General features: G+C 36.5%; 1 protein-coding gene across 2 annotated transcripts in view; it reads left to right on the forward strand.

Annotated features, from left to right (window-relative positions):
* LOC131030634 (actin-related protein 2/3 complex subunit 2A) overlaps positions 1 to 16,944 on the forward strand; it is a 45,697-nt gene extending 28,753 nt beyond the window's left edge. For both annotated transcript variants that reach the window (XM_057961525.2, XM_057961527.2), the window contains 5 exons: positions 1,048 to 1,125; positions 1,222 to 1,354; positions 1,657 to 1,748; positions 16,363 to 16,419; positions 16,498 to 16,944. In XM_057961525.2, the coding sequence (XP_057817508.1) occupies positions 1,048 to 1,125; positions 1,222 to 1,354; positions 1,657 to 1,748; positions 16,363 to 16,419; positions 16,498 to 16,581 (444 nt within the window). In that variant the 3' untranslated portion in view covers positions 16,582 to 16,944. The remainder of the gene's footprint in view (positions 1 to 1,047; positions 1,126 to 1,221; positions 1,355 to 1,656; positions 1,749 to 16,362; positions 16,420 to 16,497) is intronic.
* The last annotated feature ends 762 nt before the right edge of the window (positions 16,945 to 17,706 follow it).

Below are 17,706 nucleotides of genomic sequence, written 5' to 3' on the forward strand. Positions count from 1 at the left end.
GGGCAAATGAAGAGCCTGTCATCTAGGAAAGGTAGCAAGGTTTTTGAAGTCCACTTATCAAGATCAGTCAAATCTGGCCAAAATTATGAAAGCAGTGGATTAGAGTATGCATCCTGTGAGATTGCTCAGCCTCAGAAATTCCCCACTTAAACTCGACAATGGGAGATGTTTGGAATGATCCATGAGATTACAGTGTTTGGGAGGCTCAAGATTGAGCCAAGCACTGGAAAGAGTCTGTGTGTGTGTGCACCCGCAACACACTCATGTGAGCATGATAGTTGTGGATCCATAGGGTTAGATCTGTTTGCAGTGTTCTCCCCATTGAAGTAGGAATGGAGATCCTTCACAAAATTCTTGGAAGTTTCCACACTTCTATCTGTCTGTTTGCCAATTGCAGAGAAGGATTGTGAGTGGATTCATTGTGTAAAGGGACCAAAAACCTGATACTTGCTGGAGTTGTGGGAGCTATTTTTAAACTCAGTTCTCCCATCTTACTTCCATTGAAAATGAAATAAAAAATTATTCACAAATGGATTTCTGATATATTGGGAAAAGATGCATCTGAACTTGATAAAAAGATATCAAATTGCTCTACTGCACAAAAGCTACTTCCTATTAACAATTAGTTCTTTTGTTCCACAGATAAACATTCAAGGATCACTGAACTGCGAGTCTAACACAGCACTCTGTCACACAGAAGACATGCATAAAATAATAAAATTGACAAACAGAAACGAACTCAAAACTTTATTCAACTCTAGATATGTCTTAAATGTGCACTACAAATGTTGAAATGTTGAGTAACCAATCTTTTACAATAATGACATGCCTTACTCTATGGTTGAAGCTATAGCGATTACTAATATGTATCTTATTATGAATTCATGTGGCTACAAAAAAAAAACATTGTACAACTGAGATGTGTATACTTGTTTGTTTCTATTGTTAATTAGTTAATATGTTGACATTTTTTCATGTTTCAATAAGTCAAGTTCATTGGAGATTTTCAAAAGTTTAACAGGTTAATTTCATGGTTTTCTTTGACAGCCGGAAAAGGTGACAGTGGTGTTTCCTATGCGTTTCAAAGATAGCGTTGATGTCATACTTGCAACATCATTTTTGCAGGTAAGGTTATATCTTAATTATAGAGTTTTATACAGGCACAATATGGTATTTTGAATATATGTTCAAATCCCATCCTAAAATAATTGTAGCATGCAGGAGTTTATGGAGGCAAGGCGGACAGCAGGGTTGAATAATGCACCGTCTTGTGTCTGGTCTACATCCCCTCCTTTGGAACTGAAAGGAGCACCTGCTCATGCATTGCATGCAAATGCTGGATTTGTTTCTTTTGGTACTTTCAAATTCTCTACACCAATTATTGCTATTAATCCAGCTTTTGGTTAATAGTTTTTCTTTAATGCTAATTTCGTGTCAATTGTTTTAACAGATTATTCAGGTGGCCAAAGGGCTAATTTGTTTTCTTAAGTTTTGCTTTGAATTTTTTGATTGGTTATACTTAAAATTAAAGTACAATTAAATTTGGAATTTTATGCAGAACATGTAGTGGTTCAGAAAAATAAGTGATATTAGACTTTAGTGGCATAACAGGAACCACAACTTGACATTTGTGCATTGTGGGTTGAATTTGTGCAGTGATATTTCCTCGCCATGTTGTTGGTAAGAAATTGGAGAAGACAGTTTGGAGCTTATCGAGCTTTCATTCCTATGTAAACTATCATATAAAGGTGAGATATGTAGCTATGAAATGCCATATGGATTGCAAATTTTACCTTTCATATACTGATGCATAGCTTTAGAAGACTACTTTTAGTGGACCTTACCCCTGGTGTGTAGGTCAAAATTTCTTGTGGGGTTAAATACTGCTTTTAATTAGTTTTCATTACTATATCAACTGTTATCTAAATTTTATGGCAGTTTCCCATATTTAAAAATGGATCCATAAACATTTAAGGTGGCATTTTCTGTCTTTCAGTACCATTACGAGCTTTGTGGATGATCCATATAAAATATGTGTTTTGCATAGTTACCAGGAGACCCGACTCCTACCCCTAGAGACACGTTTTGGAGACAGAGATGCATCTCCGGTACCAGAGATGTCTCTGGAAACTTCTTGATGCATAGGGTGCTTTTGGCTAACGTCTCCGAAGTCTCCCAACCAGAAATTGATGTCTCTTGCTACAAAACTTAGGCAAAATGCAGTAAAAGGCCAAAAAAGGAAAACAAATAAATAAAATAAGCCTGCAGCAGAGCAAGGTCGTAGGGAAATAAGTAATAACTAATAAGGAAACCGTGCTGCATGAAGACAAAAATCCATTCAAAGTTATGTTGATTAGATCCATTGATAGTGTAGACTTTTTGAGAGGGACATAAACAGTTGTATGACTGATTTCTTGTCATTGTAATGGTCTAAAGAGAATTGTCTTTACTATTTAGCGACAATATTGAGTGTGCTCAACACCTATATTACCTTACTTTCACTAAATCATTTAGACTAGCTATGGTACCGGCAATATAAGCAATTTCTTGTTCAATTTTAAAGATGTTAAACTTTACCACTGTTCTTGTTTTCAAAGTTCTCTGTCATGATATTTTCCAGGAAATTATTAAATTATATAAAAAAAAATTGGCGTCTTCAAGTACTCCCGTCTCATATTTTTGTAAATTAGCCGTACCAGTATTGGTACCAGTCTCCGGAGTCTCCAAGTACCTGTTTCTTGGTAACTTTGGTGTTTTGTGACCTCAGACCTCTATCACGCAGTAGTGCCTGAACAAACTCATCTGCAGGAAAAAGCTGTGCCCTAGCCACTAGCGGGGGAAAATCAGTCGTCAACCTATTGCAAATTTTAGCATGTTTTATGCCTTTGTTAAATGTTGCCAAATTTCAAACTTCAAACATGAAATTTGGCGAATACTGTGACAGTTTATTACCACTGTTGTGGTAATGAAATCTACTGTTACCTCCAATTTTTTGTGTATCCTATTAAACAATACCTCTGAGTTGCTTCCTCAGGTGGCAGTTTTTTACAATCACACATAAAAGACCCATTTGCCACTTTTGCATCATTTTTTTAGGAATTTCTGGTCTTTGAAATGTGACTTTCTTCCAACGTTACACAGACTGGGACAAATGAAAATGTTGGAATATAGAAGGATACACTGAAAGGAAACTAATTTTGGGAATTGGCAAAATAAAATCTGAGATAATAAATATGTCAGGCAAGGGAAATAAAGTGAAGCAACTGTGGACAGGTAGAAATTTGTCTGGCAATCTGGTCAGTTTTGAGCATATTGTGGAATAAATAAAATCTTGGCTCTACGCATTGCCAACTTCTTGCACTGTGAAGATGATTGCATAGCAATCTCAATGATCTGTTTCTTCATGTCAACAAAATCTGAGATAATAAATATTTCAGGTAAGGGAAATAAAGTGAAGGAACTGTGGACAGGTATAAATTTGACCTGCAATCTGGTCTGTTTTGAGCATATTGTGGAACAAACTGAATCTTGGCTCTATGCATTGCCAACTTTTTGCACTGTGAAGATGATTGCATAGTAATCTCAATGATCTATTTCTTCATGTCAATTAAATTGTAATGGTTCATCTGCACCAGATGTCCTATTGAGATGACAGCCCCAAGTGGGACTACTCTCAAAGTAGCCCCAAAGGATTCTGCTGTATTTTCTTCAGTTTTCTCAATGTCATTAAGGAAGAATTGAGCCCCCAAAGGATTCTGCTGTATTTTTCTTCAGTTTTCTCGAAGTCGTTAAGGAGGAATTGAGCCCTGTATTATGCATCTAGACTTGCTAGTAACCATTCCTAAGATTCCTGGAACCTGCTTTTCAAATTTGGATTCCTTGTCATTACCAGGACTTTTAATCTAGAATTTCTGGAAACTGTTTCCAATGGGTAAGAAATTCAATATAAATTGGGGCTCATGGATTTGTGACAGAAGAGAGCAGGGTAAGTGGCTGGAGAGTGAGGAATTGGATATCTTTCTAGAACTAAAAATTTTTAAAGCTAAGTTACCGGGTTCGCCCTTGGACCTCCCTGGCACTGGTCCTGGTTCGGACTTGGTTCGACCAGGGTTCGAAAAACCCAGAGGTGGTTCGTCCCTGGTCGAACCCAGGCAAACCCGGGTCGAACCCGGGCGGACCCAGGTCGAACCTGGGTGGTTGGGTGACCCAAAAAAGCAAATTATATGCAAAATTTAATTTTTTTTTGAATTCCACCTGCCAAAAAGTGAAACTTATACCCTAAAAGTGACTTCTAAAACATTATATTCACTTATTTCTCCTCATTTGTGTTGCAAACAAAAGTTTTATGAGAGCAGGTTGAAGAAAGGGTGAACAAAATTTGGCTTCCAAGATCAAAGAGGAGTTGAAGACTGATTTTTGAAGCTTCAACAAGTGTTGCAGCATCATTTCCATACATTTTCAAGCTTCCATTGGCTGCAAGAGGTAGGTTTTTAAACATTTTTTTCCAACTATTTTTGCTTCACAAATTGTCCAACATGAAACTTGATTTTTTTTTCATTATTTAGTTTTTGTTTTTGAATATGTTTATATTATTTCTTGCCATAAGAACTAGAATGGCATCTACATCTTCCTCCATTGGCAATGAACAAACAATTGCAAAACAAAGAAATGATCCAAATTCTCCCTTATGGAAGTATGTTGACATTATAAAACCACTTCTAGGAGGTGGGGGATTCCATTGGAGATGTCAAGGATGTGGTATTGAACGTAATATTTCATATTATCGGGTGGTAGGCCATTTGTGTGGAATAAAAGGAAGAGGCATCAAAAAATGCCCTGGAAAAGATGGTAAACCTATACCAGATGAGACAGTGATGAAATATATTAGGGAGCATGAGGCGACAAAAGAGAGAGAAGCCCGTAGATTGAACCAAACCGCATCAAAGAAAACAAGGGGAATGCAAGCCCGTTCTAATCCCAATATTTTAGTAGAAGACCACCCCTTCCTTGCCACAAATGAACCTCAAAGTGAACCACCCATGACACGCAAAAGAACAAAGGGGCCTTTAGAAACCGCATTTCAAAATGAGAGTAGAGACATTGCTAACTAAGATGTAGAAAGGTGCATTTGTACAAATGGGTTGGCTTTCAATGTTGTTCACTCCCCATATTGGAAGCAAATGATAAAAAGTGTTAATGAAGCTCCAAGAGGGTATAAGGGCCCAGGTTATGAAAAGGTATGTGAAACATTATTGGACAATGAGGTGAAGAGGGTTGAAGATGCATTGAAACCCATAAGAGATTCATGGGCTGAGACATGTGTAACAATTGTTTCAGATGGGTGGAAAGATGCTAAAAATCATCCTTTGATCAATGTCATGGCGGTGTCCCCTAAAGGAGCAATGTTTTTGAAAGTTGTGGATTGTGAAGGCCAAATAAAAGATGGCCAATTTATTGTAGAAATTCTCATCTCCACCATTGAGTTAGTGGGACCCCACAATGTTATCCAAGTCATAATGGACGATACAAAAAATTGTAGAGCTGCTGGTTTGTTGGTTGAGCAACGCTATGATCACATCTTTTGGACACCTTGTGCGGTACATTCACTCAATCTTATACTAAAAAGGATTGGGCAAAAAATAAAATGGATTAGAGATTTGTATGCAGACGCTAAGGACATCTAGATGTTCATCACAAACCACCACATGTCTCAAGGGATTTTTAGAACCTATTCGAATTTGGAGCTATTGAAGGTAAGTGAAATAGTAATTTAAATTTACATTTTCTGATTTTTTTAATTTTCAATGTTCATAATATTATTGTGTAAGCTATATTGTGTATTCTTTTTTAAAGTTTGGCTTTATTTTTTAATCATTTAGCATTAATGTGTGTTATAGGTTGTTGAGACCCGTTTTGCATCAAACACAATCGTCTTAAGACGACTTGTGAAAGTTAGAGTGGCACTATGCAATATGGTGATCTTCACCAATTGGATTGTATGAAAGTAGAGTAGCATTGAGATGGCGGAAAAAATTAGGGAGAGAATATTGAATGAGAAATGATGGGATCTTGTTACATATCTCCTAAGTATCACTAAGCCCATCATGAGCATGATTTGCTATACAAACATGGATGCAAACATGGATAGGCCTTGCAGAGGTGAGATTTGTTATGGCATTGACTCAATGCTTGAAAAAATAAAGGTCACTATGAATGAAAATGAGTTCATAGAATTCGCAAATGGGAATGGTCTAAGTGTTGATGCACTTCGTCATAGATCCAAGAAGGATGCTCATAGCTGGTGGTACTTCCATGGCACATGCTTCCAACACCTACAACCCCTCGCTATAAAAGTTTTATCACAAGTTTAATTAATTAAAATTTTAAATTTACAAGTTTTAGTTTATTTATAGTTTACTTTGTCTTCATAGGTTGCTAGTAATTTAATTTTTATTATTGTATAACTTTAATTGTTTACTTTGTCTTCATAGATTGCTAGTTCATCTGCTTCAAGAAGAAATTGGAGCACATACTGTTTCATCCACTCAGTAAAGCGCAATAGGCTGCTATCAAAAAGAGCAGAGAATTTAGTATATGTGCATTCTAACCTTCGTCTTCTTTCACACAATCAATGTGACTACACACAAGGGGAAATGAAGATGTGGGATATAGAGCCAGAGCATACTAATTTGGATGCTCCCACTTCTCAGCTTTTTGCATTGACACTTGATGACTTGGATATCGAGCCAACTTATATTGCAAGTGCAAGTGGCATTGGCTCATCTAATGTCAATGTCAAGGAGGAGGAGGAGGAGGAGGAGGATGAATTAGATGATCCATTTGATGATTAAACTTCATATTGTTGAAAGTTGAAACAATGATACTTGAATATTTTGTCATTTTGATATTAAACTTGATGTATATGATGCTATTATGGTATCATCATGATGCTATGATTACAAGCTTATGTTTGTTTTGTTGTTTATTTAATGCTATGTGACATGCAAATTTTAATTCATGCTTATAGGCTTCACAAATATCAAAATATATATATATATATATATATATATATATATATATATATATATATATATATATATATATATATATATATATATATATAAAATTTACATGTTTTTGTACTCCCAAACCCCTTTTCAAAATTTTGCCATACCGGCATACCAAGTTCTTCGAACCCGAACCGGTAACTTAGTTTTAAAGTAATGAAAAATCTTTAGATGCTAAGAGTCTGATATCAGTAGATGGGCACACACACAAGATATAAATTAAATTCAAGATATGCCATAGCCACTAAGGTTCTCTATAATTAGCAAGCTTGGCTATTGAATTTGGTTTGGATAAGTTTCGCTTTCTCAAAAGCTAATTATTTGGTTTGATGGGCTCGTGCAGAATACACTTCTAACTTAGAATAGAGTCGTGAAAATGGGCTTACGGATGGTCCTTCAATCTGTTGAAATAGTAGCTAGCTCGGATACCTATCTATTGTATTTTAATGTTGTCAATGGCAATTAAAATACACATGTATTATCTATTATGTAAATCGAACTTAAGGTTGGGCCCAAATACATGTAACTTGTAATTATGTCTTGCTTGGGCAAGACCTATATATAATGTAACTTGTGGATATTACAGGCCCTATAAATGTAACTTGTAATTTGGTCTGACCCTAATTGGGCGATGTAACTTGTGGTCCTATATTGAGTGTAACTTGTAGATAGGGTAGGCCCAATATGTATTTTGAGTGATTATGTAATTGGGTTGGGCCCAAACTCATGTAGCTTGTGGTAAAGGCAATCAAGCAATAATGTCTTAATAGGTCAAGACCTATTTGGACGATATACATAATATTATTATTAAATTAACAAGGTAGGCCGACTTGAGACTTGACACCACAAGTCAAGTATATAAGCAAGTCATTTGCACAGCATAATGAATCAATTCATATTCAAGGCGAATCATTCTTAAGGTTGTCAACACATGTAATCTGCTCTCCAACATTTGATGATCTCTCTCTCTCTTGTGCGAACTTGCTCCTCATCCATTGTGTGAAGGCTGGCTGTTAGGTGATGCTATCAAGATCTTGCGAAGCTAATGAAGACTTGCCTTGAGCAAATTTGATGCTGATGATAAGGGCTGCAATCTCCATTATCATATAAAGAGGAATTCATTTCTGCTATCTTGTTGGTTGAACAACAATTTGAGATAAGCAGACTTGCCTTGTAATTGCCTACATTTGAGATAATACACATTGTACTTTGTGGCTGGGTTTTTCACCTCCAAGAGGGAGGTTTTCCCAGGGTATTGGTGTGTCTTGTTTTGTGTTTTTATTGCTGTTATTGTTCTGTTATAACCTGATTATTTAAGATTAACATCTGATTGCTTAAAATTAACATGGTATGAGAGCTTTAGGTTCATTCTAAATAATCAGATTATTAGTTGTCCTTCACTTTCAGTTTGCTCTTAGTTTTGCAAGATGGTTATAGGTCTGAAAGTCAAGGACAGACTTGAAGGTGCCCTAAATTTAACACCATGGAAGGTCCGTTACAATTCGTGAAAGATAAGGATCTAATTGAGCCTTCGGATCTGGATGAGCTAAAGCAATTCAAGAAGTCTATCGTGAATCAGAAAGTTCAACAGCAATATCTGCTTCACAAATTAAAGGCATCGATGGGACGATAGCAAGAATAAGATTTTAGGTGCTCCCATTCCTCTATTCTCAATTTAGGGTCCACTTGGTTGGAGATTTGCATCTGATTACCTTATTGTTATTAGTGTCTTATCTAGTGCACAAGGTTCTCTTGCTTGTTAACTACTTCATCTGGGGGTGCTTTCATATGTCGGTTTGTGCACTTGTTTTTAGATCTTAGTATTGCCTAACTTTCTTCCTAAGGTTTGGAACAATCACCCTAGTTCGAGCCTTGTTCTTTTGTTAAGAATTTGTTCTAATCCATTTTGAACTATTAAAGATAGTTATTCCCTACTTTCTATTTTTTTATGTTTAGCTCTCAACCTATTTGATGTGGTGATCCGAATTGATGCATTGATCTAAATACATCCTTGGCACTTAAGACTTCAGCATGTGTATTCAGATATAAATCTAGGAGTATTATGATGGCAAGCACAAATAGGAAGATAAATAAATTTATAGGAGAGTCAGAAACATGGAACCTCAGTCATTGGTTTGATAGACATCCTACTTAGTATCTATGCCCAATGTTGACCTTACTATCTTCATATTATGATTTGATCCCTTATGATATTTGTTGCATAGTTCTGATGCACTGTATTCTATCTAAGTCTTGAAATTCTCAATAGTCTTGCTGCTCTGGAATTATATACTCTTATGGTGTGTCTCTTGATTTGCATCAAATCTCTTAACATCGTATGGACTGCATTTTCTGTTTTGTTTTATGTTTGGATAAGGTTGTCATGTAGGGCTGTGACTGTGTAACACTTGGTTCTCTTCAGCTCTTCATAACAAGCCCTCATGTTCTTTGTTATGCTGTTATTATAACCTTGCTCCGCTCCTCTTGTGTAGAGTATTGCCTTTAGCTCTAATGCATTTTTTGTCATGGCTTTCATCATCCTTACATAATATTCATTACGACACTATATCTTCAATTTAAGCATACTGCCTATTACATTCTTTGAAGTAAGTATTCTCTTGATGATGAAACCTAAGATGAATGAGGTATCTAACTTATTGAAGTTGGCTTTCGATCATGCGCTTATGCTCAACTACAATGGGTATCCTTTTGAGTGGTCGATATTCATATCTGATTTTACGCATTGGTTGGAAATACAATTAGGCTTATATACCTTGCTTATGGATTTTGTAAAATGTTTTCTGAAGTCATACACTTGCCTTAGTTTTCTAATATAAGCTAATTCTCTATTATTCAACTATGGAAAACTATTTTAGAATGTTGTGTAGCTTTACTCTATGGTTGAAGTTGATCATAGACTGACAATATCCTTTTGAGCAATCTTGGCATATGTTATCAATGGTGGAAGTCTAGATAAGTTACTTTACATGTTAATTCATTCTATTGGGATATCTTCTCTTCAAGAATTTCTTGAATTACCATGCCTTCAAGCTTAAGAGGGAGCTTGGTTTCTTCACTTGAAGGTATGCCTTGATCATAATGATTGTACTATAGGTCCATTTTGTAAAAGTGAAGTAGGGAAAAGGTTGACATTTCTCATTTTTGATTTATGGCTGTCTTCCTTGATTGATTCTTAGTTTATGCAATCTTCATGAGACTTGATTACCATAATTTTATATTAAGAATCAAAAGAGAGTTCCATATGGAATTTTTTCAAAATATGAAGCTAGATGTAGTTAGAAGGAAACATTTGCTCTTGCTGCTAGATATGCTAATATTAGAACCACTATAGCTAATGCTGCAGGCTGGAAGTTAAATATAAACTTAAAGACTGTTTTCTTAATGTTGTCTATATTGAACAACCTGAAGGTTATGAGATTCATAATAGAGAAACCCATGTGTGTAGACTGAAGAAAGCTCTCTACGGTCTCAAGCAAGCTCCTAGGGCTTGGTATGAAATAATTCATGAGTACTTACTATAAAGACTGTTTTCTTAATGTTGTCTATATTGAACAACCTGAAGGTTATGAGATTCATAATAGAGAAACCCATGTGTGTAGACTGAAGAAAGCTCTCTACGGTCTCAAGCAAGCTCCTAGGGCTTGGTATGAAATAATTCATAAGTACTTAGTTAGTTTAGGGTTTTATAAGAATGATGTTGATCCCAACATTTACTTTAAAGTATATAATGGTGAAATGCTAAGTCTGGTTTTATATGTGGATGATTTATTTCTAATTGGTGAAGATAGTCTCATCATTAGGTGTAAGAAAGAATTAGCTACTGAATTTGAAATGAAGAATCTAGGTTTAATGCATTACTTTCTAGGGTTAGAAGTGTGGCAAAGATCTAATGAAATTATTCTAAGTCAAAGAAAATATACTATTGATATATTGAAAAGATTTGGTATAATGGAAACTAACTTGAAGAAGTTGAGTATTTTTCAGCTAACTCTGATTTTGTAGATCTTTCAGAGTACAGGCAGTTGATTGAATCCTAGATGTATCCATTCAATGCTAATTTGCCATGCAGTGAGTGCACTTAGCCAATTCATGAACCAGCCAAAGCATGTTCACTTGGTGGCAACCAAGCACATCTTGAGATACTTGCATGAAGCAGTTGGCTATGGACTGAAGTATCCAATCAACACAGTAATCAATTTGGAAGGCTACTTTGATTCTGATTGGGTCGGAAGTGTTACTGACAGGAAAAGCACTTCAGGAATCTGTTTCAGTTTGGGTTCTGCTATGATCTCTTGGGCTAGTAGAAAATAGTCCTCAGTTGCATTGAGTACTGCAGAAGCTGAATACATTGCTTCAAGTGTGGCAACTAGAGAAGCAGTTTGGCTTCACAAGCTTCTTGCTGGGTTGTTTGGACAACCTTGGGAATCCACTGTTATTTATTATGATAATCAGAGTTGTATTAAAATGTCTAATAATACCGTGTTTCATGACAGGTCAAAACATGTGGAAACTCATCATCACTATATTCGTGATATGGCACAAAGAGGTGCTATCCAACTGAAATATATCAGCACTAATGAACAGGATTTTGATGTTCTCACCAAGCCTCTAGCTTGAGTGAAGTTCGAGTACTTCAGAGAGAAGCTTGGAATTGTGGAGAACACAATATTGATTGAGAGGGAGTCTCAATCCTAGTGATGCAATTTAGACTGCATCTTCCACCCTCTATGAGCAATGCAAGGTGGAGTCACCCTTTGCGGGCAATGCAAGGTGACAGTGTATCTTCACTGGGAGAAGGCTGAGGTGTAAGACCTCTTCCACCCTCTGCGGGCAATGCAAGGTGGATCCATCCTCTGCGGGCAATGCAAGATGGACATCATGAAATGAGTTCATGATATTTATGTGTTTTATTGCAAGTACATACTCTATGGAGCTTATGCATTCATCCTTGCGGGCAATGCAAGATGAAAGTCATGAATGGTTCATGACAAGTGGCAGCTATCCTCCCTAGCTAAGAGGGAGTGTTGAAATAGTAGCTAGCTCGGATACCTATCTATTGTATTTTAATGTTGTCAATGGCAATGAAAATACACATGTATTATCTATTATGTGATTCGAAATTAGGGCTGGGCCCAAATACATGTAACTTGTAATTATGTCTTGCTTGGGCAAGACCTATATATAATGTAACTTGTGGATATGACAGGCCCTATAAATGTAACTTGTAATTTGGTCTGACCCTAATTGGGCGATGTAACTTGTGGTCCTATATTGAGTGTAACTTGTAGATAGGGTAGGCCCAATATGTATTTTGAGCAATTATGTAATTGGGTTGGGCCCAAACTCATGTAGCGTGTGGTAAAGGCAATCAAGCAATAACGTCTTAATAGGTCAAGACCTATTTGGACGATATACATAATATTATTATTAAATTAACAAGGCAGGCCAACTTGAGACTTGACACCACAAGTCAAGTATATAAGCAAGTCATTTGCACAACATAATAAATCAATTCATATACAAGGGGAATCATTCTTAAGGCTGTCAACACATGTAATTTGCTCTCCAACATTTGGCGATCTCTCTCTCTCTCTTGTGCGAACTTGCTCCTCATCCATTGTGTGAAGGCTGGCTGTTAGGTGATGCTATCAAGATCTTGCAAAGCTAATGAAGACTTGCCTTGAGTGAATTTGATGCTGATGATAAGGGCTGCAATCTCCATTATCATACAAAGAGGAATTCATTTCTGCTATCTCGCTGGTTGAACAACAATTTGAGATAAGCACACTTGCCTTGTAATTACCTACATTTGAGATAATACACATTGTACTTTGTGGCTGGGTTTTTCACCTCCAAGAGGGAGGTTTTCCCAGGGTATTGGTGTGTCTTGTTATGTGTTTTTATTGCTGTTACTGTTCTGTTATAACCTGATTATTTAAGATTAACATCTGATTGCTTAAAATTAACACAATCTGCAGTATGTGCAAAACCAAAGAGGAATGCACCAATCGCTTACTACTGCTTTTTCCTTATACACAATCCTCGTAAAACAAATTCATAGTTATCTCCTCTTCTCAGAAATTCGTCCCATAAGAACTTAGCAGGAATGATAAAGCTATTCTGTATGCCTGGCCTGGCATTTGGCTCCAACACATTAAGCAGTCAAGAGTTAAAAGGACTTGTGTGTAAATGCCATGGGCAACTCCCTCCTGTTGGATTTGCAAAGATGAATTGTGGTGGGTAAAAGGCAATCCTAGATTAGTAGATTCTAGATGTTTGATTATAAATCACAATGGAAGACTCTTTGAAGCAGCTTCATTTTTCCTAAGGCATCAATGATGAAACTGAAGCAATGGCACTCCTCAAGGACTCAAACTTATCATTAGCCTTGTGTTAGAAATTAGGATCTTAGGATACTAATCATTATAAACAAAATTTAAAATAAATATATTAAGAATCATATAACCATAAATTAACACATTACACAAGATATACACGGGGAAAACCCTTTCAAGTAAAAATCCTCGGAAAGCATCATTTTTTTTGAAACACTTAGAAATGTAGTCTATCATAAAATAGACTTGAACTTGGGGATACTCCTCCAATACTTCCACATGGCCAATAATATCTCTTGTGCATAGTGATACAACTCACTACAAATCTGCAAATTCACACACCTCTCAAATGAGAGAGAACCTCTTTAAATATAGAAGGAAGGGTTGCTTCACTAGTCACACCTTTTCCATATGAGATTTCCATGAGGAATGGGATTAATGAAAACCTAATGCATAAACTGCTTTGCTCAGCTTGTTATTCCATCCACTCCCTTGCTTATTCATTATTACAATTTGTCAACTGCTTTGCTCAACTTATTATTCCGTACTGCTGAGCGCATTGTCCTCCATCACTAATACCCTTCCACACGCATGACTCCGCTGCCATTTTTATGGCTATATCAGATATCCTTCTCACAGTCTATAGCTTGGTTGGCTAAACCATCTGCTTCAATGTTTGCTTCATGATATATATGATTAAGAGTGTATTCCTCCATATTTTCTAATAGGGGTATTTGGAACTCACCGCATTTATTACAACAGTCGAATCTCCCTTGATGACCACCTTTTTTATATTCATATTTGAACATGTTTTCAGACCCTTAATAGGAGGGCCTGGAATTCGGGCTCGTTGTTAGTCCCCTTCTTGAGTTTCTGAGGAGGAGTGCATAGGACCATCCCCTTCTGATCTCTTATTATACATCCAGCGCCATTGTTTCATGGGTTCCCTTTAGAAGCCCCATCAATGTTTAGTTTTATCCAGTCTACATGAGGTGGCATCCATTTGGCATCCAATCTATTATTTCAGGACTCAAACCCCTCAGCATTCTTTTATATTTCTACTGAAATCTCTATTGCAACCTATTCATTCTAAAATCATGAACCATATGAAGCTATTGAATGGCCATCTGAGGCAGCTTATGCCCTTCTCAGCTGGTAGTGGAAATCATTATGCTGATTCTCCTCTTAGCATCATTATCTTAGCAGGTGCTCTCTTAATTTATCGTGTTCTATATAAGGCATCTCTTACAATATGAGAAAGAGCTTTGTTGGCTGAGATATTTCAAGCAAGACTTTTCTCAGGAAAATGGCTGAAGGTGATTTAAGGCATACCCCCTTTGTCCCCCTTTGTGATAGCTGTATCTGATCATTGTCCGAGGAACACTTTGTGGACTTAGGACCCTTAAACAATGGTCAGGGCACCGTTGGGAGAAGACTTTGGGTGGTACAGTGGCAGGGCAAGGTCATGCTTGAATTGAAGAAAATTTTAACAGCAAACTGGCGTTAATGAACTGGCATTAATGGTCAAAGATGAAGCTATATAATATTTGATTCTCTACCGTGTCTCAAGGGCAGAGGAATATCCTTCATGGGCTTAAGCTGCAAGTGGACTAAGTGGAAGTCACAACTTTATGGCAGGCTATTCAGATTGTTCATAATAGATTGGAAGCTATTAGCAATGAGAGTGCACAATGTGGATTTCAGCCTATATGAGAAACTTGCATGTGGTTCACAGTGTCAAAGGCGGCTTGTTTATTTTATCAAGTTCTATGGTGACGTCTGTTCTCAAACAAATTTGCTCTGCAAAACAGTCCCCTCCTTGGTATGCAGTTATAGAGCCTGATGTAAGGCTTAGTTGAACACCGTTCAGAGGAAAAATGCAACTTTGAAGTCAAGAAATGGTGCTGGACCCTTGGTTCAGGTTCCTCAAATGGAGCAGTCAGACAGTAAGATACTGTTGCTGGCTCTGGGAAAATGAAAGCTCTGGCCCTTATGGATTTAGGGTGATCTGCCTTTGGTCTGCTTGACCATCTGTGTTTGAAGCCTATGTGTTGGTCGGTCCTTGGTAAGTTGGTATTGGTGTACAGACAAATGCAATGCAGCAGTTGGGCATGGTAAAATTGTCAAGGGCTTTCTTTTGTCTGGAGGATGGACACATGACCTTTATATTTTTCTCTTCAATGCTACATATATTTTCTCATGTCATTTTGCTTTGGTTCTTCTCCATTTGCTTATTAGAGATTGTTTCAATGGTTGGGATCTTCAAGGAGTTATGGCTGAATGTTTTAAGGTTGTTGGCAACACGTGAAGGACTGGCTGTTGGGAGGATGAACTCCATTTTCTTCAGCTTCTGTGTCTGTGACATTGACACTTAATGGTCTCCAACTGCTAGAAATAAGCAGTTTGAAGGCCTAATAGGCAATTCTATTACAGATTGATCCATTTAGTTTCTGTTTTGGTCTCTGGTGGATGTTAAAATATTATAAATCTGCTTCTTGGCATACAGATAAGAGGCACGATACAATTATGGCTAGAATTGCCTTTTAACATTTGCATTGTTGCCCCTCTTTCCTCTTTATTTTAGGGGTGGGGACCTGATGCAACCCCCGACTGACTAATCTTATAATAAAATAGAGTTTAATATGATTTTTAATGATAATCTCAAATTGGTAACAGCAAAAAGATTGAAATAGGAACATCAAATGGGCAGAAATTATTATAAGTGTTTTTATGGTTCACTTCAGGATAGAGAACAGGATTGCAGCTGATATCTGATAGAAGTTCTCTTTGTTCTAGAATTGAATTTTCTGCAAGTTGCTCAATTATTTTTTATTTTTTTCCTTCTTAATTAGTTGTGTTGTTTAGAAGTTCTTGGAAATTTTTCTTTTGACAGTAATATTCCAGTGTCATGTCACTCACATTCTTTTCTTCATTGTCAGTGTTCAAAGAGTTTCATGCATACCAGAATGAGGCGGCGTGTTGAGACTTTGATTCAAGTATGTATCATATATTTTAGCTCTTGAAAGTCTTATTAATATTGGTGTTCAGAAAATAAGATTTTGTATTTTGTTCAGGCATTGAACCGTGCAAAACCTGAAGTGGAGAAAGATAAAAAGACAGCACAAGGTCGGTCCTTCAGACGACAGCTTACAAAGTAATTTTGATGCTGAGGTAACCCACAAGTTCGATTTGCAGTTGATCTCCCTCTATATTACTTGATGCCGCTGCGTTGTTTCAATATGACCTTGTATCATTCAATCGTTCATCAATCAAGATTCATTGTAATAAATATCCAAGCCAGGTCACATATTCAGAAGGGTGACAAAATCCCACCATGGGAAGGAAAAGAAATATGACCTGATATTCTAGAGATTTCATGATTTTTTAATACAATCAATTGAATCTGTTAGATGGTTGAATACTTTGGATTTGTTGATATCTTTTTGAATGTGTCTGAAGGCACTGTAAAGTATTGCAGCCGTTTCTTTTAATTAGATATGAGCAAAGTTTGTGTTTTATAATTGTTTCAGGTCACAACTCGTATGCTGGATGCTTTGTGAAAAAATAAATTTGATGTGATTATTTTCCCATGTATACCATTCCTCCTCTAAAAAGTTAAAAATTAATGTCTTTTCTTTCAAGCTGAATGCGGGAAGTTACAATGGATAAAAAATTACAGGTTATTCTTTTATTTATAAAGTTTGGTTGGTGCTTTTCACAAATTTTAATTGGAAATGTCAAATATATAAACAACTTGTAAAACTTAGCCGACAGAGAAAAAAAAAAGCCCCATTAAATCTGTCATAAAAATATATTAATTTGTGATCTTTGCTGAAACTGAAAAATGTGTGGTTTTAGTTGTTGATCACATTCCAGATCTGAATACGATCAACATCGAGTATTAAGTGAAGCACTAAGATGTACACATGTATATTGTGGCTATTTAAACAAATTTTGTTTTTGTTTATTAATAGATGCACCCAAAGATTCAATTTTAATGTTTGGAGACATTTTTTTTTCATCAACTTGTGGATGGCTGATTGCATTGCCCAATATATATTAAACTTAACTGAAGATAGTAGGTAGTCTTGACATCATTATCATCTGATATCATCACTGAAATTGCCCAAAATCGATCCTAGTGCCCAGACCATAAAAAATGTATATAAGAGATGGGATGGGGCAAATTACAACGGTCACACACCTATTATAGTCCTAGCGAAGCAGTGCAATAGACCCAGCAAATCAGTGCACAAAAAACCTGATTGAACACCACAATTGAC

The sequence above is a fragment of the Cryptomeria japonica genome, chromosome 3 (genome assembly GCF_030272615.1).
Source record: "Cryptomeria japonica chromosome 3, Sugi_1.0, whole genome shotgun sequence".
Classification (NCBI taxonomy): Eukaryota; Viridiplantae; Streptophyta; class Pinopsida; order Cupressales; family Cupressaceae; genus Cryptomeria; species Cryptomeria japonica.